The sequence below is a fragment of the Rhamphochromis longiceps genome, linkage group LG13, assembly GCF_057381845.1.
Source record: "Rhamphochromis longiceps isolate RC_006_pf linkage group LG13, R_longiceps_female_GT1.1, whole genome shotgun sequence".
In the NCBI taxonomy this organism is placed as follows: domain Eukaryota; kingdom Metazoa; phylum Chordata; class Actinopteri; order Cichliformes; family Cichlidae; genus Rhamphochromis; species Rhamphochromis longiceps.
In genome coordinates, this window is record NC_140569.1 from 879,809 (window position 1) to 903,828 (window position 24,020).

General features: G+C 43.1%; 1 protein-coding gene across 1 annotated transcript; it reads right to left on the minus strand.

Moving 5' to 3' along the window:
* Positions 1-9,520: 9,520 nt before the first annotated feature.
* On the minus strand, positions 9,521-17,099 carry vax1 (ventral anterior homeobox 1). Its single transcript, XM_085428542.1, has 3 exons — positions 15,792-17,099; positions 14,513-14,700; positions 9,521-12,067 (listed from the first exon to the last, which is right to left on the minus strand). The coding sequence occupies exons 1-3, from the start codon at positions 16,003-16,005 to the stop codon at positions 11,525-11,527; spliced, it is 945 nt and encodes a 314-aa protein (XP_085284668.1). The 5' UTR covers positions 16,006-17,099; the 3' UTR covers positions 9,521-11,524.
* Positions 17,100-24,020: the final 6,921 nt, after the last annotated feature.

A 24,020-nucleotide genomic window follows, 5' to 3' on the forward strand; every position in this document is an offset into this window, starting at 1 on the left:
TTCAAGGGAATTATTTAAAAAAATAAATGCATGAAACAGGCCTGGACAAAAATGATGGTACCCCTAGAAAATACTGAAAATAATGTGACCAAAGTCAAAGGAGCTTGCAAAGAAAAACGTCTGGACTTCTTTAAGTTACTTGAAGACGTTTCACCTCTCATCCGAGAAGCTTCTTCAGTTCTAAGGTCAAATGGTGGAGAGTCCCAGATATAAACCTAGTGGGAGTTTCCCCCCACAGAGGGACAAAAGGACCCCTGATGATCCTCTAATCACCTGAGCCAAGGTGTGAAACTGGGCGTGGGTCCCAATCAGCCAGAGTTTCGGGTGAGCTCATTGTGAAACCTGGCCCCACCTTATCATGTGATGTCCTGAGGTCAGATGGCCCAGGATGTGAGTGGGCGTTAAGGCGTCTGGGAAGGGATCTCAAAACTGGATTATAGATGGCAGAGAGTTGGTGTCGTAAACCCCCGCCTCTGTTCAAAGATGGTCGCTCACAGTGGACATAGATGCTTCTTTCACTCCTCTTTCAAACCATCTGTCCTCTCTGTCCAAAATGTGAACATTGGCATCCTCGAAAGAGTGACCTTTATCCTTAAGATGCAGATGGACTGCTGAGTCTTGTCCTGTGGAGGTGGCTCTTCTGTGTTGTGCCATGTGCTTGTGAAGTGGCTGTTTGGTCTCTCCAATGTAGAGGTCTGGGCATTCCTCGCTGCACTGTACAGCATACACCACATTGTTAAGTCTGTGTTTTGGCGTTTTGTCTTTCGGGTGAACCATATTTTGTCTGAGCGTGTTGCTGGGTCTGAAATACACCGGGATGTTGTGCTTTCTACGATGACCTGGATGACTGAGAACCTTCACAGACAATGTGACCAAAGGGACGCGTTAATCCAAGGTGTGTCCACTAATCAGCATCACAGGTGTCTACAATCTTGTAATCAGTCAGTGGGCCTATATATCCGGTTGTTCAGTCTGACGTCACTAGCCGTGTCTGGGTCTAAACTCCGCTGCAGGTCCATATATCAAACGATCACTATGGCATTACTGAGAGTTGAAAAACTGTCTAAAGTCTTTCATCTTTAATAAAATGATCAGCGTTCTGCTCTACCAGGTGTAACAATTGAGTTTAACATCCAGGCATCCATGAAAACGGAATTTATGACATTTAACGGAGTTAGAAGTTAGCAGGGAGTTAGCTCGCTAGCTTCTATCTAAATACAATATAGCATGTCCTGACTGCCGGGTTTTGGAAACAAATTAAAACGTACAGCTCTGCTATCACTTCCAGCATAAATGAAGACAGAAAACTAAACAGCAGTGACGTTTGTAGGGTTACTGAAGTTTGGCTAGCTGGTATATAATGATGTGCTACGTAGGGTTGCCAACCGTCCCTTAAAAAACGGAATCGTCCCGTATTTAGAAACAAAAGCACACGTCCCGTATTGAGCTAATAAGGGACGCACTTTGTCCCGTAATACAGTGAGAATCAAAAGTAGTCTATAAATGTTAATGGAATTAACGCTTTGTTTGAAAACATAATTCCCAGCCCCTCTCCTGCTTTGTGACCAATGAGCTGACAGCACACTTATGACAATTCAGATTACCGCTCATCTCATTGGTCGAGGAAAGGTCGCTTGCGGAGAAAATACCGGAAGACAACAGATGACCACAACAAGAAGCATGGCCAACAGGGAAACAAACGCCGACACTGCGGTGCAAGTCTCGGACGACAGTACACCTAAAGCTGGGCAGACACTGTGCGATTTTTTCAGTCACGTTATTCAGCTCCTGCTCAAACTGCACGATTGACTCGCAGGGGTTAGAAGTTGGTAGGTCACGATGCAGGTCTCACACTATACGGCCCGATGCTCTGATGCGACCTGAGTGCTCACACTGTGCCTCCATAACATGAAGGTTATAACAGAAAATCTGTCGCTCGCTCTCTCTGTCTTTCACTCACACAGACACACCACCACCATCAACTTTGCTAAATTGCTAATGAAAAACATGATCAGGCAGCTGTGATTGAGCAGCAGTGTAAATCCAACTATTTTCACGGTTGTTGTGGTCGTGATAATTTTGTGATGCCACATCGAAAAGGCTCGGATGAGCTTTCCAAAGTTCTACAAGTTGTGCCTCCATCGCTTGTGTCCAGATCACAGGCTGCACAGCCGTGCTGCTCCGTCTTTTTCACCGACGTTTACGTGTTTGCGCGCGAGCAGTGTGAGCGGCTCACGAGCGATTGATGATCGGGAGCTGCTCGAGGTGTTAATCGCTTCTCGTTATCCCACGTATACTACACGATGCACGATGAAGGCCAAAATCGGACCGATCACCAAATCAGTCGCACGACTCAAAAATCGTCTCAAAATGGACCAAAGATCGCACAGTGTGAGCCCAGCATTAGAGCAGCAATGTTTGTTCGCTCAGAGAAAGAAAAAAAGGCTGCAAAAGCACAGGGAGGAATGGGAAAAGGGAAACACCTGGCTGGAAAAGGTCACCATAACACCTATAAAGCGCACTGCACTGTGTGCCGGCGCACTTTTTCCATAGGCATGCTTCTAATGGTGGGCACATGAAGAACATGAGGGGCGTGAAAGCTCGGGGAACCCTTAACCAATTTCTTGTCCACCAGGCCACGGCAGAAGCAGATATGGTATGTAAACACTGGTTTGTTTTTTAAACCCTCTGGTTAAGGTTAAAATGGGCATGTGCAGTGAATATCAGCGCTATGTGGCCAGAAGTGTGATAATATAATTTATTTTGTGTAATAAACAACTCCAAGGATAGATGATTACAACAAATAGATGACTAATACATAAAAGTAATACATAGATGAATAATGATGATGAGTTAAGATGCGTAATCATGGGAACAAGCGGGTTTACAAACAGGAGCAGCTGATTAGCTTTAGAAAAGCTGAAATAATACCTCAGCTGAAGCCAACTGTACTAAATGCACTAAATGTGCACTGTTACAAGAATGTTTTTCGTTCTATTGCTTTCTATTAATTTATATAATTTTAAGTTAAGCAGGACAGAGTTCTTTTAAAGAAAGATTTACTTATATTCTCAAAAGTTAAGCATGACAGGCTTCTGTTTAAGAAAGAGACCTGTTTTACTGTGTTAATGTTGTCATTTTGAGCTAAAAATAAATGGCTAAATAATCATTTGTTTCCCATATGGTCATATCACAAAGAATATGCATCTGCTTAAATCAAGTTCAAGTCAAATGGTTAAAAAATAATTTCACACACACAAAAAAGAGCTACCACAATGGGAAGGGTGAAGACAACTAGGTTGCCCGGCCCTGGCCACGAGGTGTCCCTTATTTATTTTTCAGGGAGTTGGCAACCCTAGTGCTACGTGACCACTAGCGACACAGCTATGTTAGCATAATATAAACAAGCTAACTTTTTTTCCACTGGATAAAAGTTACCGTGAGTGTTCTCGGTGGTCAGGAACAAATGTAATCGCATGGCAGGATGCTGTAAACGGACCAAACTTCAGCCAGGAGAACAACTGAGATAATCCATCCACAATACGAGGTTAGTCATTCATATACTGCTGCATGGGCTGGGCTGTAGTTACATCCTAAGGTTTTAAAAACTGAGCTTAAATAAATGATTAGCGGTAATAAAAGCCGAGGGAGGTCAACAGGGATCACTGACTGTTTTAGGAGCTTTTTGAGATTAAATAGAAGAAAATACATAACATTAAACATGTTAACAACACAAAAGCCATATTAAACGCAGACTACTTTAGACCCGGAAGTAGGATTCGTCGCGTCATCACTGAACAACCGGATAGGGCTCCAGGTAGTCACTGTGTTGTTTGGTGACATGGTGTGTACCACACTCAACATGGAGCAGAGAAAGCATCAGTGTCAGATCGCACCATCCGTCGTTGTTTGTACTACATGGCAGACGACCGAGGAGGACACCATTGTTGAAAAGAAATCATAAAAAAGCCAGACTGGAATATGCCAAACTACATGTTGACAAGCCACAAAGCTTCTGGGAGAATGTCCCGTGGACAGATGAGACCAGAATTGAACTTTTTGCCAAAGCACATCAGCTGTTCACAGACAGACAAATGAAGCCTATCAAGAAAAGAACACTGTCCCTACTGTGAAACATGGAGGAGGCTCGGCTATGTTCTGGGGCTGCTTTGCTGCATCTGGCACTGGGTGTCTTGAATCTGTGAGGGGTACAAGGAAATCTCAAGACTATCAAGGTATTCTAGAGCGAAATGTGCAGGCCAGTGTCAGATAGCTTGGTCTCAGTCGCAGGTCAGGGGTCTTACAACAGGACAATGACCCAAAACACACAGAAACACCCAAGAATGGCTAAGAGGGAAACATTGAACTATTTTAAAGTGGCCTTCCATGAGCGCTGACCTCAATCCTATTGAGCATCTGTGAAAGGAGCGGAAACATGCCGTCTGGAAAAGGTGGTCTTCAAACCGGAAACAACTGGAGCAGTTTGCTCATGAGGAGTGGACCAAAATACCTGCTGAGGTGCAGAAGTCTCATTGACGGTTACAGGAATCGTTTGATTGCAGTGATTGCCTTAAAAAGGTTGTGCAACAAAATATTAAGTTGTGGGTACCATCACTTTTGTCCAGGCCTGTTTCATTCTTTTTTTTTTTTAAATAATTGAAGCATGGTTGAAAAGCAATGTCTGACTTTCATTGGTAAACATTCATCGAATTTGTATTTATTTATACTTTTGTCAGATTAACGTTATTTCTGTGAGCATTATGAGTTTTTCTTTCAGTGACTGAAGGGTACCAAGAATTTTGTCCAGGCCTGTATTCTGTTACTCCCCAGCACTGGTAGGGCATCATTTACAATATCTCTGGTTCAGGCGATGTGGGATCACATGACGGAGTGATGACCTCTCGCTCTGCTGGACCGGTGACTGCTGGCTCGGGTGGAGCGGGGGCTGCACAGGGTACAAGGTTGTCTCTGGTTGCTCTAGCTGTGGCTCTGGGTCAGTCTGAGCGAGGAGCAGGCTAACTGCGGCTGCTGTAACAAGGCTTGGACATGGGCTTGCTGCTGCTCCTGTGAAATTATAGTCCATCACTTGACCTCCTTGGCTAATTTTAGGCCAATCTTCAATCTTCCTCTTATCTCAGAAGCTTTTGAAAGAGTAGTTGTAAAACAGCTGACTGACAGGGATGGTTCATTTGAAGAGTTTCAGTCAGGTTTCAGAGCTCATCACAGCACAGAAACAGCTTTAGTGAAGGTTACAAATGATCTTCTTATGGCCTCTGACAGTGGACTCATCTCTGTGCTTGTCCTGCTAGACCTCAGTGCAGCGTTCGATACTGTCGACCATAATATCCTATTAGAGCGATTAGAACATGCTGTAGGTATTACAGGTACTGCGCTGCAGTGGTTTGTATCATATCTATCTAATAGACTCCAGTTTGTGCATGTAAATGGAGAGTCCTCTTCACACACTGAGGTTAATTATGGAGTTCCACAGGGTTCAGTGCTAGGACCAATTCTGTTTACATTATACATGCTTCCCTTAGGCAGCATCATTAGAAGACATAGCATACATTTACACTGCTATGCAGATGACACCCAGCTCTATCTGTCCATGAAGCCAGATAACACACACCAATGAGTTAAACTGCAGGAATGTCTTAAAGACATAAAGACCTGGATGGCCGCTAACTTTCTGCTTCTTAATTCAGATCAAACTGAGGTTATTGTACTCGGCCCTGAAAATCTTAGAAATATGGTATCTAAGCAGATTCTTACTCTGGATGGCATTACCTCGGCCTCCAGTAACGCTGTGAATTGTTTGTTACCAGGGTATGTCATTCATTGTGCATATTAAAGAAACATGTAGGACTTCCATTTGCACATTATCTTTGAAATAAGAAAAACCAGTCTACAGCAAGAATTTCTCCGCTGTGGGATCAATAAAGTCTTATCTTATCTTATGTCGTATCTTAGGCTACGTTCACTCTGCAGGTCTTAATGCTCAATTCAGATTTTTTGATTTTTTTGTCTGCTTGTTCACACCACAAATAAAATGCGACAGCAAACGCGCTCTAGTGTGAACGCTCAAAGCCCGCATGCGCAAAATAAGACGTCACACACAACGCGCTCTGTTTAGACCCAGAGCAACAGTATGTTTGACTGATGGTCCTTAATATAAAGACTTCAGACTTTACGTTTCCCAATTTTTGCTTTAAGTTATTTTGTTATTGACATAATAATGTAAATAACCTAATAATGATCCTTATTGCTGTTTTAGAGGAGCGGTGCTTCGAAGGATAGCTGCAGATTTCTGTCAGAAGCTGCAGATTATACAGTACAAAGAAAATGTTCACGTTTCTCCAGCGTTGTCTTCCCAACAGTTTCACCGGATGTCCAGGAAGCGTTCGTGATGTCTTCTCCGGCGCTGATAATCGGCGTCTGTCTTGTGTCAGTGACGTAAAAGACGGATTTAATGCGACATGACCATCAAACAGCAGTCGCTTTCTGAAACATCAGATATGTATCTGATTCAGCACCACATACGACGGTGACCCCGGTCGGATTTGAAGATATGGGATTTGTGCCATTCACACTGTCACACCATGATGGGATAGATGGGTCGCAGAGGGTCAGAAAAATCGGATTTGATGCGCTTTCGCCTGCAGAGTGAACGTAGCCATAGAGTGATGCCTGAAAAGTGCATTTATTCCTTCTAGGCTCTACAGCTGCAATTCATTATTAGCAGGCTGCCCTAACAACGACCTAAAAATGACCTAAAAAGCCTTCTGTTGATTATAGCGAGAGTACTGATAGCATATCTCTCCCATATTGGCTGCTCCTGTTAAATCAAGAATTTACATCCTTCTCCTCACACACAAGCTCTTCAATAATAATGCGCAAGCCCGTCTTAAAGACCCCATAGTACCATATTGCACTAATAGAGCACTTCACTCTCAGAATTCTGGCTTACTCGACTTTTTCAGGCCCCTCTTCTGTGGAATCAGCTCCCAGCTTGGATTCAGGAGACATTGGGAGACATACAGCCTCTCTGCTTTCAACACTGAGTTTGAAACTTTCTTTTTGTCTAAAGCATATAGTCAGGACTGGATCAGGTGACCCGAGTCCTTCCATAGTTATGCTGCAATAGGCCTAGTCTCTGCTGGGGCTTTCCATGATGCATGTTTTTTCTCCACTCAGCTTTTTAACAACAACAAATGCATTTAATCATTAGTTATTATTAATCTCTCTACACAGTGTGTTTTTGTCCTGTATCCTCCCCTCACCCCCAGCTGGCGGCTCAGGGAGTTTTTCCTTCCCACGGTTGCCAAGTGTTGGTTCCTAGGGGGTCATGTGATTGCTGGGATTTTCTGTTATTGTAGGCTCTAAAGCAGCGGTCCCGAACCCCCAGGCCTCGGACCGGTACCGGTCCGTGAGTCGTTTGGTACCGGGCCGCGAGAGTTGAGGCTCAGGTGTGAAATGTTTAGTTTTCAGGGTTTTTATCGGTTTTCAGCGTTATTTTGTTATCGATTTTATCGTTAACTCGGTTTTCCTGGGTCTTTCCACGTGTGTTATGAATAAATCTTCTTTTTTTCGGCACCGGTACTGGTTTTATTTTGTTGTATTTATCCGCGACACCTTAAAGGCCGGTCAGTGAAAATATTGTTGGGCATAAACCGGTCCGTGGTGCGAAAAAGGTTGGGGACCGCTGCTCTAAAGCACCTCCAGGCAATTTTGTGCTTTGGTTCTATGACATTAAAAGTGAATGGAATTGAAATAAATTGAAAAAACTGAAGAAGTGCAACTTAATCACAGCGCTCAACTTGACGTTACGTAGATTGAAGTGGTTTGGCAAGACGCCACATGAACATATCCAGACTCAGGAAACCCCTGCTCTGAGTTTAACGAGGGATCGTTTTACCTGTCCTGTAACACAGATGCTGGAGCAAGGCCAGCATGGTGGCCATCAGAAGATCATGTTTCACCTTCACTGCTGCTGTTTCTATACCGTGATGAATTCTGAATGAGCCATTCCTCTTCAGATGATCAGTTAGACAGCTGGGTCCAAGGCTGGCGTTTTAAATATTGTTTTATTTACTGCCACCTAAAGGCTTGTGGTGCGTACCCCTCAATAACAGAGATAGATTGATCATATTTAAAATCAAAGCATTAATTAATGGTAGGATTTCTTTGGACTTCAGGGGCGATCGTGGCTCAAGAGTTGGACGTTCGTCTTGTTATTGGAAGGTTGCCGGTTCGAGCCCCGGCTCGGACAGTCTCGGTCATTGTGTCCTTGGGCGAGACACTTCACCCGTTGCCTACTGGTGGTGGTCAGAGGGCCCGGTGGCGCCAGTGTCCGGCAGCCTCACCTCTGTCAGTGCGCCCCAGGGTGGCTGTGGCTACAATGTAGCTGCCATCACCAGTGTGTGAATGGGTGGATGACTGGATGTGTAAAGCGCGATACAAATACAGACCATTTACCGTTTGAGTGATTATGTTGAAATGTGCTTCAGACATGCAGATGGTTGGGAGGAAGTATTAATTGAGGTTAACTGAGGAACATCAAGCAGAGAGAAAAAAGTCTAAATAAATATGAATAGTTTTAAAGTTGTACTTAATGATACGTCTGTGGGACAGGTAGGAATAATTTAAAATTTTATTTGTAAAGAAATTCAAGGAGTCATTACGAGTTAATGTTATAGAAATATTTGGCTAGTGCTCTGACTCTTCGCCAGCCTGAAAAGCAACTGGGGGCTGTTGTTTTTGTCTTCAGTGAGTGATGAATAGTGGGACGTACTAGCTTAACCGAGGGCGAAATACAGATACTGAATACTGGACAGAATGTAGGCTTTCTGTCATCTCCTAAGACCTGAGTTTAAAGACAGGACGATGTAATGAGAGAAAATATGTTGGTGGTCTGCACATGAAAAACACAGATACCCCTTCAACAACCCAGCACACTTACAAAAACCTCCCCGACCTTCTTCTAATTGGACTAAGGGTGAAGGGAGAGAATGGATGGGGGCCTCCAGAATGGGGTTGAGAGGCATAGGAGGCATAAATGTAACCTTTATTTTTTCCTCTGGAGAGATTCCCAAGACACAGTGGGAAGGATTGGTTTCTTTGGCTCTGCGAACAAAAAGCCTCAGTTTTACATGTCTGGTGTTATTGTTCTGCAGAAACAAGCAGGGCTGAACTCAGAAGAGAACAAACAAACTAAGAGTTCTCAGAGTCGTCTGACAAACCGCCACTGTGTGCTGCTATGTTAACGTTAAATTATAAAACACGACCGTTGTATTATTATGAGTCTTCATTGCTATCGACAGTTGTCGAGGTTCAAGACGTTTTAGCCGTGTTTTCACTAACAGAGAGCGAGACCAATGATTACAAGAGGTCTTTGGAAGTTTTCCTTTTATTTCTAATATTCATTTATGCAAATGTGTTAAATGACTAAAAACACGATTCTATGCAAATTTTGTTTTCTTCAAATTTACTGAAAATAACTTGAAATTAGACTGAGAGAAACTTTTAGGAGGAGTTTGTTAAAGTGTGTTTGGAGGACTGGGTGAACGCTGCAGCTCTCCCGTCCAGCCGACTCATTAGTTGGTGGAGCAGGTGAAAAACAGGATACTGGCTGCTAGCCCTAAAGGTTATTGTTTCGAGTTCACAGGAAAACAAAAGGGCGAACCAGATGTGGAAACGAACGCTCTAGTCAACTGTTTCCTTTTGTTGTGTAGATTTTAGTCAGAAAATACAGAAACTCACATTTGTGAAAACTGAAACGAATGTCTGAACTGAACTGGCACCATTATCCCGGAGAGAACCCACAGGGAGAACGTAGGAGCCGGGGCAGCATGGTGGGACGGTGGTTAGCACTGCTGCCTCGCAGCAAGAAGATCCTGCCTCCGCCGTCTGCTCCGGCCTTTGTTGATTTCATTGTTTTAGAGTTTGGAAAAAGGAAAAAAGGCAGTTTTTTCTACTGTTTCTGATATCTTTTGTACAAAATTAATAAAACGTTTGCTTATATAAATAGCTGTACAGCCCTAATAAAATTACACTGTCACTGCAACACGTTAGTCCACTGTGTTGCTTCATAGCTTTTGTTCCCTCCAGTCAAAGGATGAGTGGGAACAACATCAGCAAGCATCACATCAGGCGCGTGTAGAGGAGGTATGACAGTCATGAGATTTATCATAACTTAATTTATAGCAACATGTATGGAAGAAAAAAAACACACTTGTCTTTGTCTGCAGCCGTATACATAATATATATCAACATTTGAACCACACGTTTCACAAATTTCAAGATATTTCACAACAACAGCACCAAAGAGCTTTTGATTGAATCCTCAACCCTGCTAATACATTCATTCATTCATTATTTTCCAGATATACTAATAATCTATTAATTACAGAAGTAAATAATTTACAATAAAATAACAACTTTAAGGTACATTTTGCATTTCCAGTACTTGAGTACTACAATAATTTCATTCAGTCTCCACAAGAATCATCGGCCTTAATCTTTTCTGAAGGCTGTGGATTTAAGAAATTTTGCACAGGAACGGTTGTCTTAATGATTGAAAAAGCTGTTACCTTGTAGCGTTCAACAAAGCAAACAGTTTCAGCTGAAAAGCCTTTTCTCCCTTTCAGTAGCTCGTACCTGTGCTCAGCTCCAACACACAACAGAAACTGTACACCAGAACCTGGAGAACTCGTAGTGGAATTACAGTCACACACACACTTATATATATGTGTGTGTGTGTGTGTGTGTGTGTGTGAACAGCTCTCATGCTGTATGACGACATTGTTCGGGATTCTGTTTTGGTTCAAAGATAATACAGATTTACAAAAGATGCTCTTATGACACATCTGCATCTCTGATCGCCTGGGTTTCACTCTGGCCTGTAATCGCACACTCGACCCCTTCTTTAATTCTATTTCAGGAAATTGGCCTTGCTAAGGTAAAATTTTAAAAGCGCTGAATTATCAGGATGACACAAACTGCTGCTCAGGTGTTTGACGTCTCATGTTGTTTGTCTATATCTACTCACTGCTCTGACACGCACCTACCCATCACAATCAAAGAACACAGTTCAACAACATCACCATAACTTTACAGTTCTCGTCACCAGTCTTCAGCGCCCTGCCGTAGCCTGTATGCACCACAGTAGCAGCTGTATTCTCTACGCGCTTCAGTATATAGTTGGTTTTTGGACTAAATATTTGTTTATTAACAGAAAGACATCTGTTAGTACTCTCCCAGTGTATATCTCTCTAATTCTCTTTTATAAAGTCCTTTATGAACTTCTTGTGCAAAATCTCCCCACTGCCACCTTTTCTTTGTTAAGACGAGCTTATGTTTGCTTCCTTGTACAAGGCGCCAGATGCGCAACTGGAATACATGAACTGCTACAAAACATGACACAGACAGATGAAGAGACAGCTCGAAACCAGAAAATGACAATAACAGCCAAGGAAAATAACCGGCACGTGTCCTGAGGAAACAGGACTCCGTCTATGTAAAAACATTATTCCAGGATTTTCTTGTCCATGGATTCTTTGCCATTGGTCCGCGAGTAAGGCTCAAAGGCAGAGGAACTCAGGTAGCGAGCAGAAAGTTCCTGCAGGTTTCCAGCCAGGGAGCCCGCCATGGAGAGGGGGTTGGAGGAAATGCGGGTGGCGACGCCACTGAGTAAGGAGGGCATAGGGAAGCTGAAAAGGCTGTGAGCTGCCGGTGAGCTTTGCAAGCTTGCCACTGTCCCTGAGCTGGTGACGGCGGGTAGCGGGGGGCTGCCGCCTGCTGTGCCGGTGCTTCCTCCGCTACTGCTGCTGCTACTGCTGCCGTTGCTGGCCATGGCCATGGAGGGCGGCCGCAGGGCAGAGCCCAGAGTGCCGCCGCCGCAATGAGGCAGGAGGCCCGGCAGGCCGGGAGGCGTCAGCAGCCGGCCCTGCTCCAGCAGTCTGAGGACACTGCAGGTGGCTGCTGTTTCTGAAACTACCGAACGCAGCTCAGAGTCCTTCCCCTGGTCCTTCTTCTGCTTAGTACGGCGGTTCTGGAACCAGACTTTCACCTAGATTCAAACACAAAAGAGAGAGCCTTCTGAGAAATAATAATCATATGCAGTTCCTCTGTGGCTGTGCTATACGTAGAGCGCATGCTCACAGATCCAAATCCTGTGCATGAATATATAAATATTGTGTGCTGGTATAAAATGAAAGAAAGACTAATATTCACTGATATCTGCTGTGTGAAGTCTAAAACAGCTCGTCTGCACAGAGTACAGCGGCAGCTGCCTTCCCTTCCCCCGTGCAGATGCAGCGTTACAGCCGTGCTAAAGTGTAACAGCCATATAAGTGCAGACATTTTAATAAGCACAGACAATGACCACAAAATACAGTGACTCCATTCAGTCATGCAGACTAACCGACAGGTGATTCAGTCAAACGTGGCACAAACCACACACGGCCCAACAGAGCCATCGGTGAACAAAAACATGGGAATCTGCCCATTATGTTTGACTGCTGCGCTGCGATGTTATTTATTGGAAAATAAATGACCCACAAAGATTAATAACCAGCTGCTCAATTCTGAACGTGACTCGTCAGCATTTGTGTTCTTTAAAATAGCCTCCTATTAACATTAAGAGCTTAAAATCTCAACATATTTCTATGGAAACAAAAGCCTGAATACCACATTCACAGTAAACCTGCTCCATACTTGTTTCTCTGTATCTTCACTCAGAGTGGGGATAATTAACTGCAATGACTTCAGCGACTTCTTTTATTACCACCACAGGATTCACCGACCCTGGAAATGAAGGCGAAACTTCGCGAAATATCCTCAGACAAATGAAAGAAATCTTAAATGTAATATTTGACAGTGACACTTTTTGCCCCTTAAAAATAATATGTGATGAACAGAAAATGTTCAACTTAATTTGAATTAAATAAATTAGTCATAATAAAATATATTTCTAACATTTTAGAGATTTATTGAAAACTGTGAAAGTGAAATCTGCAGCAGGAAAAATGTATTTCCATGCCTGAGGATATTACTGCTGTAACTGGTTAAACTAGCAAGTATTCCATTTTTAATTCATTTTGATTTATGATTTATTAAATAAAATGTTTATGTAATAAATAAATATTTATGTATTTATTTATTTATGTATTTATATTTACCTCACGGTGCTTAATATAGGCTCGCTGTTGTACTTTCACAATAAATTACGCCTTTCGTCCATTTTTATTATATTTACATTTCTTTTATCCATCATTTTATTTAATGTGACATTTTAATAGTTCCGTTTTAATAAGCCGTATAATTTAAAATATGAAATGTAGCCGAAACATGAGACTATTTTAGTAAGGAGCAAAATATACACGTACCAATCATCAGCAAGCGCCCAGCTCAGTCCTGGTGCTACTCCACACGTGAATACTTTCCCTCCTCGCTATAGTCTGTGGGTTAATTCTTTACACAAAGTGAAGAAACGCCACTGCTCTGTCCAATAATCTCCGTCCACAACATAAAGACTGAACAAGGTGGTGTCCTGAGTGGACTCAGTGCAAAGATGTGAAACTGGAGCTTCAAACTGCTGCACACAGCCGAGTCTCATTCCAGAAAACTAAGCATTGATAAGTTCGTTTTCTGTCTGACGTTTATATGAGAAAATGAATAGTTGCGCGTGGGGAACAGTGGTTGTGTTGCTCTCATGAAAATGTAAAACATTTAAAATGTTAACACACAGCTAGGTTAAAATATGCACAGCCGTTGCTGTTAGTTGTGTCTAATTATGACCTCTTGCCGGCCTTTTCTCAAGGTCAAGTTCATTCAGCTGTGGCAAAAACCACATTAACACAAAGTGCAAACTGAGGTCCCGACAGCACCGGTGTTAAAAATCCCAGAGACGAGCCACAGGCGCTGAAACAGGCTGGGATCGCCGGAGTGACTCGCTGTGGAATCTGGTACAAAGAGCAAACACAGTTCACCCACTACATGAACCTGTGCTGACCCCACACGTACAGCATGAAGACAAATCGTGAGCTTTCCTACGGCCAGCACACATCTCAGTCAGACAGTAAACACAGGATTGCTCTATTTGAATTTCATTTTTTATTAGAAGCTCAAATCAAATGTTTTTGGGGTCTCTCTAAAACAGTAAGTTACAACTGCTTAGATATGATTTTTAATGGTTACTGTGGGTTGAAGATTTTTTTCCATGAAGCATGCAAACCAGTGACCAGCATGAAAATCATGTTTCACAATCAAAGTGTAATTATGTGTAAAAATATCTCCTTAAAACACAAAAAAATTCCAACTTAAATAAACAGTAAATGGCCTCTGAGTCATAATTAATGTTATAATTTCATGTGCTTGAAAATGAACTGAAATTAATTTAATTATGTGGTTACATCCACCTTCCTACGTGCTGAAACGCTAACAGGAAAAAGCTGATGGTTCAGTGCATAAAGACACTTTGTTTAAATCCATGGCGGCGTTGCTGGGTGCATACCTGAGTTTCAGAGAGGTTGAGCTGACGGGCCAATTCTGTGCGTTCCCTTCCAACCACATACTGACACCTCTGAAACTCCATCTCTAAACAGTAGAGCTGCTCTGCAGTGAAGGAGGTGCGGGTACGCTTCGGCCGGTCCAAGTCCAAACCTTTGGGCAGGATGATTTCTCTTATGGAGCCTTTAGCATCTGCAACAAGCAGCAAAATAATTCACAGAGGCAACAGGACACAATGAAGACAGATTTGACATCATCTCAGTTATTAATATAATTTGATTTATTATTACTAGAATCATATTTCATAAAGCCACAGGAGTGGAGGTGCATTCGGAGTAACATTGAAGTGTGACGTACTCCAAATGATTTCTTTTCATCAGTGTGACTGTGAAATGCTTTGCAGAAAACTGAACATTTAATTTAAGTTTATAATAAAAAACATTAAATCAAAGTGAGCCTATTTATTTTTCATTCACACGACCCTGCACAAAAGACAAAAGAATAAAACATATCTTTACAGTCTGCTTATGTTTTCTATTATTTCAGATTATGCTGTGAAAAAATGAATAAATAATTGTTGTATAATTTTATTTATAGAGTAAAATATTTTAATTGAAAACCTTAATGTGCTTTTTACATTTATTAAACAAGTGGTTTTGTGTAGGTATTATAGTTATTATTTGTTTTCCAACACTCGTGACAGAAAACACACAGTGACACTCTTAGCTGTTCTCTCATGCATTTAATGCGATGCATCATTTGTTGATGTTAAATAGCAATAATAACAAAGTGTGTGCGTATTTTCCCTCTGATTACTCATCTTTATAACTCTGAAAATATAGGGGATATACCTGGGAAGGCACATTTAAATCTGCTTATTTTAACAGCAAATCCTAAAATCGTTGCAATAATTAATGTTAAAATATTAATTCTAAACGTTTTGTCATTGTCTTAAAAAAGCATGTGCATGTAACACAGCAGATAATTCAGTTCTCTTACATTTTTAATCCTGGAGCAATAAAATAAGAAGAAGTGAGTTTATCAAACTATATTTTAAAAAAGAAAAACCTTCTGGTGTTAGGCTTAAAGTTCAGTAAAGTGCTTCCGATCTACAAAGGCTGATGAGCGGTCGGCGTCCTCTTAATGAACTAAACGACCACACTGTGACATTACGGAGCTTGTTTTACAACTTTTTTTCAAGATAATCTCATTTTTCAAATTTGTCAAATGCATCTGAGTGCGACAGACTGATAACAGCTTAGAAATCAAAGGACGAACATTACCTCGAACAAGTATTCTCCGACAGTAGTCTGGGTCTCCTGTGCTCCCTCTGTTCTTGTCACAAGTGTCCACGGTCCCGGAGGGGGCAAAGGAGTCCTGCTGGTCCTTGAGGAAGCTTTTGGTCAGGCTGCCCTGGGAGTCCTTGCCATCTTTCCCCTCCTTTAGTCCATTCTTCAGCACCATCCCTTCAGTCTCTTGGTTGTATCTGACCTCCATGCTCAGTTTATCCTCTTAGAGCCGCCGCTCGTCCACCTCTGATTTTCCTTTGTCAGGTGGGGGGAAAAGGAGATTATGGAGAATGCAGCTCACCAGCCTGTCCGGACACTATGGGTTTTAGTTTCAAAACAGCACCTTTCAGCAGTGCAGAGTCAGCTATCTAATGTTTGGAGAAATACTTCCGCCGCCGCCAGACCAAGGAGTCCTATTATCACTGACCAAACTCCCTTGCCCAATGATCATGGACTTCTCAGTAAATCTCAATAGTAATTCAATGCCCCCCTTTCCTCGTTACACAGCCATCAGGCTGATAGATGATCTCCAAATAATCAGAGCCATGGATGCGCACTGCCTGTTTCAATTGATTACGGTAATTTTGCTGCCTCCACATTTGCGTAACCTCATGAATACACAAAATTGTTTGGGGAAATAGATCAGGTCTTGATAGAGGGGTTTGTTCGTTCCGTCCCCCTCAGTTTGCCTGCTCTCAGTGCAGGGTATCAAGACAAATGATTGGTCTTGTCTCGCAACCAAGCCTCCCGCACACAATCGCAGAGGTACGAGTCGACCGGAGCCCAAAAAAGTTCCCGGACACGTCGTTCTTCCGGTGCCAGAACGCGGCTGGTTATTTTGTCCCACTGACTTTTTACAGCGTACCTTGTTGCTGCAGCCTGTCAGTGAACTTTGATCTCATTTTTCCCGTTGGCTTTCTCTCCAATCAGTGGAATTCTGCAACGTGCAGATCTTGTCACTACGCTGTTGTAGGCAAGAGAAACTGGGAGTGAGCCAGAGAGGGAGACAGAGTGTGAGAGAGATAGCTAACAAAGGGTAATGAAAAAATCCACACATAGCAAAATTTATGAAGGCAATGATGACTTAGTCAGCCGGATCACCACAACAATGCTGGGCTCCTCTTAAATGAGAATTGTGTTTAAGTTTCCTGTGTCATCATGTGATTCGGTCAAAGAGAAAAGCCCAGCGAGGTCCTTCAGTATTCAAATGATTGCACCCTAAAAGCCATCTTCAGCTCTCGCAATCTTAACCTGCATATTTGAAGGAGACAAAAAAGGGGAACAAAACTTGTCATTAGTGCTTTGGGCTGCCTACGCTCTCTCTCATGCACGCATACCCCTGAAATGGCCCCTACCTCTCTCCACCACTCGCCTTCCAACCCACTACCCACCCACCCAGCCACCAACTCTTTGCTGTTTTCATTGTCAGTGAAACAATATCTCTGAACACAGCAGTGGCCAGTAATCCAATAAGACCATTGATTAGGCCACAAAGATTCAATTCAAACCAGCGGGCTAGTGCAAGGAACATTCTCTGGCCCTTCTTGTCACCTTAGCTGGCCAGAAGCCCTCTTCAGGCTGCCCCCCTCCCTGAGTGCCATTCATGCCTTTATGGGAAACAGAGAGGAAAAGGAGTGAAAGATGGCAATTATCTAATTGGACTATTAACACACAATTCTGTGAGTGTGGCTGCCCGCAGCAGTCTCAGGGTGGGTTTAGGGCCGCATGTTGGACTAACTTTATTCACACAGTGTTTGGGGGATTCAGTGTGAAATAGGGAAGGATCCATTGTTTGACAAAGGTAAAAGGAGGATGAAAAGGGAGCGACTAAAGGGGACCTGGGTTTTGCAAGCTGGGTTGCAGAACTACAGCCTGGGAAATTGATTGAGGATGCATGGTCTTGGCCTCTCAGCTTCATACAATGGCTAAGAGGGGAGTTTTACACATTCTCAAAAATAGCAACTGTTCAGCGTCCAAAAAACCCGAGAAAGCAGGTAACGTATGTAGCACAACACATTGTCCAGTAGTCAGTCAACAAGACTGTATTTTAAATAATGTAAGTAATTAATAATAATTTGCAAACACATTGCAGTTCTGCAAAATCGGAACAATCTGATTTTCATTTGTAGATCTTTTCCTTCCGTCTTTTATTAGTCCAGATCGAGACTTTAAAAGCAACGTAGCACCAGATAATCGTACCCGAGAATTACACCAGCATAAATGTTTCGGTGCTATTACGAGCAGTTTCCAGGTTTAGAGCTGCGTTGTATTTGTTGACAGAATAAACAGTGATTACACTGAATGTGACGTTAAACTTTCCAACTGTTCAAAAAAGGGTTCATCAGGTGGAAGTGGGAGGGGAAATAAAAATATCCATCTCTAAAATGAGAGACCCCATCCCAGGGTCTGGGCTCGTGGGGCCCTCTCACTCCACTGGCGTGCACAGGAAGCCACACATTAATTAATGGCTGCAGCGTTCAAGGCCACAGCACATTGAGGAGCAATGACACAACTCACTTTCCTCTGATTGGGCTGGACTAGCTAAAGAAGCCAGCAAACCTCCCCTCCTAGCACTCGAACAGCTAACCCCCTTGCTATCTGTCAACTTTCCTGGCGGCACAACTCATGATGATGAATGATGAACGCGCCTATGCCACAAAACGTCCTGCAGCTCACACACACACACACTAAATGCCCATTGCTCATCCATAATCAAGATCTGTAGTCTCATTAGCTACACAGAAAGCCACACTTGATATCAATCATTAGTCCTGGACCAATGTATCCCAACGATGGTGAGTTCAGGCTTCATCCCAGTCACATTACCCTCTTTACAAGTTACTACGTCTGATAATCCCGAGATGAAATAGGAGCCCTCTGATGACATGAGGAGTTTCCAGTGGCAACAGCTGAACTGCTCAAGGTCTTTTTTCTTTAAGGGGACATGCGGTGGTCCACCTTCACCTATCCCTAACCCTTCCTCCCACAGTCCAAAGACATGCAGTTAGTGGGGTTAGCTAATTGGTGATCCTAAATTACCCATAGGTGTGAATGGTTGTCTGTCTCTGCGTTAGCCCTGCGACAGATTGGCGACCCGTCCAGGGTGTACCCCGTCTCTTGCCTTATGGCAGCTGGGATGTGCTCGCGCCATTAAAATGTGTGGCTCCAGCCTCACTTTCTTTGGATCACCATAAGCAGGTAACCTTGAAAGGATTGCATTTGCATGCAATCTGCCTGACCAGTAGTTAGTAGACTAGTTAGTAATTAGTCTTTTAGTTAATGAGCTCTGTTCTCATTAAATTGCTGGCTGCCTGCACAGTGTCCAAAAAACTATATGTGCTTTACAGATAACTGGGAAACTTCAGACCTGGTCCTGTTAGCAGAAACAGCATCCATCCCATTTTGGATGCTTTTGCATTAATTCGCCTGGACAATATATTTTCTTATACTAAAAATTAGCAAGCTATTCTGTCCAACTGCACCTCAGCCTCCCATCTTCTTGTTAGTGCTACGTCTCCAAACCATACATCATAGCAGGTCTCTTACAATCTTGTAAACCTTCCCTTTCACTCTTGTTGGTATCCTTTTGTTACAAATCGCCCATCATCGACACTCATCTCCACCCCCTTGATCCTGCCCGTCACCTGTCTCGTGCACCGTGCGTTGCTTTGGATAGTTGACCCCAGATATTTAAACTCATCCACCTTCACTTCACCACCTTCATTTTACCTTTATTACCTGTTGACTATCACTAGTCCCTAAAAAATGCTTCGCATCAGTAGGATATTAAACTTAAATTACTGACTGCAGCCCCCTTACCAGGGTCTGCCTTAACCCCTCTGCATGGGACATGACATGTGCCAAGTAGTAAACAAAATCAAATTTACAGGGTTTGATTTTCAAATTGGCGTGCAGAAGCTTTGCACATACCTTGTCCAACCAGACCAGGTGCTGCTGAAATGTGCGTCCAAACATAATATCATCAAAGTACATCAAACACAGTGTCCACTGCAAATCCGCAAGTATGAAATCCACCAATCTTTAGAAAGTACATTTTACAGACAGAAATTCAAACATTAAATTCAAACAATCCTTTTTTAAAGCATTTTTGTGATGATCTTCTGGATTAACCTTCTGTTCCTTTGGCCACATCAAGTGTGGACAACCAGCAGGCATATCTCAGGCTTTCAAGTGCATCATTAAAAGGGCATATATATCCTATCTGGTGACATCATTAAGCTTTCCACAACACAGAACCTGAGACCACACGCTTTTCCTGCAGAAACAAGACGGTCAAATAATGCCGCTGTCAAGCATTTGTTTTAAATGATCTGTTACGTCTCCTGGAGGTGGGGACAGTTTGATAGGCCTGGCTTTACATATTTCAGTTTTATATAAAGAAAAAAACATTTCCCCCAGCTTCCGATTTATTCTGCCTTAGAGGGCCTGGTTACCATTAGACAAACGTCTTAGTTTAAAATGATTCAGCACTCCCGACTCCTGAAAGCCAGACTCGTAACCTTGTCCATTTTATTTGTTGTTATCTATCGTCCACCTGACCTTACTTACAGTGGGGCAAAAAAGTATTTAGTCAGCCACCGATTGTGCAAGTTCCCCCACCTAAAATGATGACAGAGGTCAGTAATTTGCACCAGAGGTACACTTCAACTGTGAGAGACAGAATGTGAAAAAAAAATAGTGTATCCCAGAACCACACGGGGGGACCTGGTGAATGACCTGCAGAGAGCTTATTTTCCACCCTAATTTACGAATAAATTCTTTACAAATCCTACCATGTGGATTCATGGATTTTTTTTTCACATTCTGTCTCTCACAGTTGAAGTGTACCTCTGGTGCAAATTACTGACCTCTGTCATCATTTTAAGTGGGGGAACTTGCACAATCGGTGGCTGACTAAATACTTTTTTGCCCCACTGTAGATTTTCTATCTCATTTTTTAGACTTTGTAACTAATTTAGTGGTGACTTCAGATAAAGTAATCACATCTTAACATCCATGTAAATGCTGAAATTGTCAACCTCAACACTGCGTTTAATCTATTTTTAGACTCACAAGTATTCCTAGCTTTAAAAAAAGTCCAGGGCTTTTGAGAACTCCCCCATTTGAATACACATTTTTTTTAATTTTTTTAACTGCAGAAGTAAATAAATGCAAATTACAACTAGCAATGATTTCTGAATAGCTCATAGTTGAATTTAACAATGAATTTCTTAGTCACAAAAATGAAGAAAATGCCATTTTTATTCAAATTCTATGCTGTATTGAGCAAATGTGACCCCACAACCCTCCAAAATATCAGTAGATTGTGCATATTTTGAGATGGAACGTCTGCCCTTGTAAACATATTTAAATTATTTTTAAGTAGAGATATAGATAGATTGAGATATAATGTGAGTACCATCTGGAATCTACAGAATGGTTTTTGGATTCAACTACTGACTGATATTTTTATTTTTTTATTTGCTTAATCCAGCATGTAATTTCAGATAAGGATTAGTAAACTAACAACTGTAAGCAGAGAAAATCAGACTGAAGGTGTCAGCTGTCCTCACCAGTGCAAGAACTTCTGTTCAACCTTACAATTCAAGAAAAGAAGGCCATCCCATCCCGAGTAAATACTAAAAGATGGTGCGTAACAAGTACAGCAAGCTGTCCATACCTGAGGCCTTGGAAGCTGCCAAGTAAAGACTCACAGCCTTGGCCAGCCGCTTGAAGAGGTTCACCAGAGACATCGAAGGTAGGAGAATAAACCAGCTGTTCTCCACTGAACCAGCCAAGGTGTACTCTCAGTGGCAAGGGAACAATAAGAGAACAGCACCACCAAGGCTGGAGACGGAGCAATACTGGAAGAGCATATGGGAGAAGGACGCAACCCATAACGGCAATGCTCAGTGGCACAGCAACCTCCCCAAACAGGGTCCAGTAACCATGACAGTGGCAGACATCCAAGAAAGGGTCTCCAATATGAAGAGTTGGACAGCACCAGGCCCTAACATGGTTCACTCCTACTGGGTAAAGAAGCTGACTGCACTCCACGAGCGTCTGGCAGCACAAATGAACCAGCTGCTAGTTGACGAGAGACACCCGGAACGGCTAACCGAAGGCAGTCCTGATCCTCAAGGATCCCAAGAAAGGACCGGTACCATCAAACTACCGGCAAATAACTTGCTTCACCACCACATGGAAGCTCCTGTCGGGCATCATAACAGCTAAGATGAACAGGCACATGGGTCAATAAATGAGCAGGGTACAGAAAGGAATTTGCAAGAATACCAGAGGCGCAAAACACCAGTTACTGGTAGACCGAGCAGTCGCCTGAGACTGTAAGATCAGGCTGAACGACCTGTGCACTGCCTGGATTGATTACAAGAAGGCCTATAATTCAATGCCCCACAGCTGGATCCTGGAATGCCAAAATCAACAGGACCCTAAGAGCCTTCATAGGGAACTCAGTGAGGATGTGGCGTACAACACTGGAGGCCAACCTCAAGCCCATAGCACAAGCCAGCATCAAGTGTGGGATCTACCAAGGAGATGCTCTGTCCCCACTGCTGTTCTGCATAGGCCTGAACCCCCTCAGTGAGATCACTGACAAGACTGGCTACGGATACCGACTACAGAACGGAGCAGTTGTCAGCCACCTCCTCTACATGGATGACATCAAGCTGTATGCCAAGAGTGAACGAGACATCGATTCACTGATCCACACTACCAGGCTATACAGCAATGACATTGGAGTGTTGTTCAGGCTGGAGAAGTGAAGTCGGATGATAAGAAAGAGAGGGAAGGTAGTCAGAACTGAGGGGATCGAACTACCAGAAGGCAGACATAGAGGACAGCTACAAGTACCTGTGGATCCCAGAGGGCAATGGGAACCATGAAGAGGTGCCAGGGACGAACAGACACCAGCCACTCCCACCCGAGGAGTAGATACAGTTGGAGGAGTGAGCTGGTTCACGGCCTCCCTCGCCCTAGGAGACAGTACAGACACCAGCAATGGCTGGACAGCTGCTGTCCCCACCTAACAAGCTGGTACGGGTGCAGGGGAAGACTGGACCAGAGCTGCCCTGGGAACAAGAACACAGTGAGGCAGAGGAGCAGGTTCAGAAAAAACATTCTCAAAAGCATGAATATTAACATAGGCAGTGTCTGAATAAGCTGCATTGGGGGCAACACAGTCTGGGGGTGAAGCAACACTTGAAACACTCCTTGGTTTCACAGAATGTTTGGAACTGTTCTTAGAATCTCTTTCTGAATAGCTAGACAGAGTTTTTCAGCCCTGGAGCATGATTCAGAAAGAGTTTCAGCTTTGGAGCATGATTCAGACAGAGTTTCAGCCTTGGAGCATCATTCAGACAGAGTTTCAGCTTTGGAGCATGATTCAGAAAGAGTTTCAGCCTTGGAGCATGATTCAGACAGAGTTTCAGCTTTGCAGCATGATTCAGAAAGATTTTCAGTCTTGGAGCATGATTCAGACAGAGTTTCAGCTTTGGAGCATGATTCAGACAGAGTTTCAGTCTTGGAGCATGATTTAGAAAGAGTTTCAGCCCTGGAGCATGATTCAGAAAGAGTTTCAGCCTTGGAGCATGATTCAGACAGAGTTTCAGCTTTGGAGCATGATTCAGACAGAGTTTCAGTCTTGGAGCATGATTCAGACAGAGTTTCAGCCTTGGAGCATGATTCAGACAGAGTTTCAGCTTTGGAGCATGATTCAGACAGAGTTTCAGTCTTGGAGCATGATTCAGACAGAGTTTCAGTCTTGGAGCATGATTCAGACAGAGTTTCAGCTTTGGAGCATGATTCAGAAAGAGTTTCAGCTTTGGAGCATGATTCAGACAGAGTTTCAGTCTTGGAGCATGATTCAGAAAGAGTTTCAGCCCTGGAGCATGATTCAGAAAGAGTTTCAGCCTTGGAGCATGATTCAGACAGAGTTTCAGCTTTGGAGCATGATTCAGAAAGAGTTTCAGCCTTGGAGCATGATTCAGACAGAGTTTCAGCTTTGCAGCATGATTCAGAAAGATTTTCAGTCTTGGAGCATGATTCAGACAGAGTTTCAGCTTTGGAGCATGATTCAGACAGAGTTTCAGTCTTGGAGCATGATTTAGAAAGAGTTTCAGCCCTGGAGCATGATTCAGACAGAGTTTCAGTCTTGGAGCATGATTCAGACAGAGTTTCAGCTTTGGAGCATGATTCAGACAGAGT

What these genes read in the sequence shown, in the direction of transcription:
- vax1 (XM_085428542.1), bottom strand. Translation starts at nt 16,005, where the DNA reads ATGGAGGTCAGATACAACCAAGAGACTGAAGGGATGGTGCTGAAGAAT. An exon ending in TCGGAGAATACTTGTTCGAG is followed by an intron (nt 14,701 to 15,791) that starts GTAATGTTCGTC and finishes TGCTTGTTGCAG; the next exon opens with ATGCTAAAGGCTCCATAAGA. An exon ending in TCAACCTCTCTGAAACTCAG is followed by an intron (nt 12,068 to 14,512) that starts GTATGCACCCAG and finishes GTTTGAATCTAG; the next exon opens with GTGAAAGTCTGGTTCCAGAA.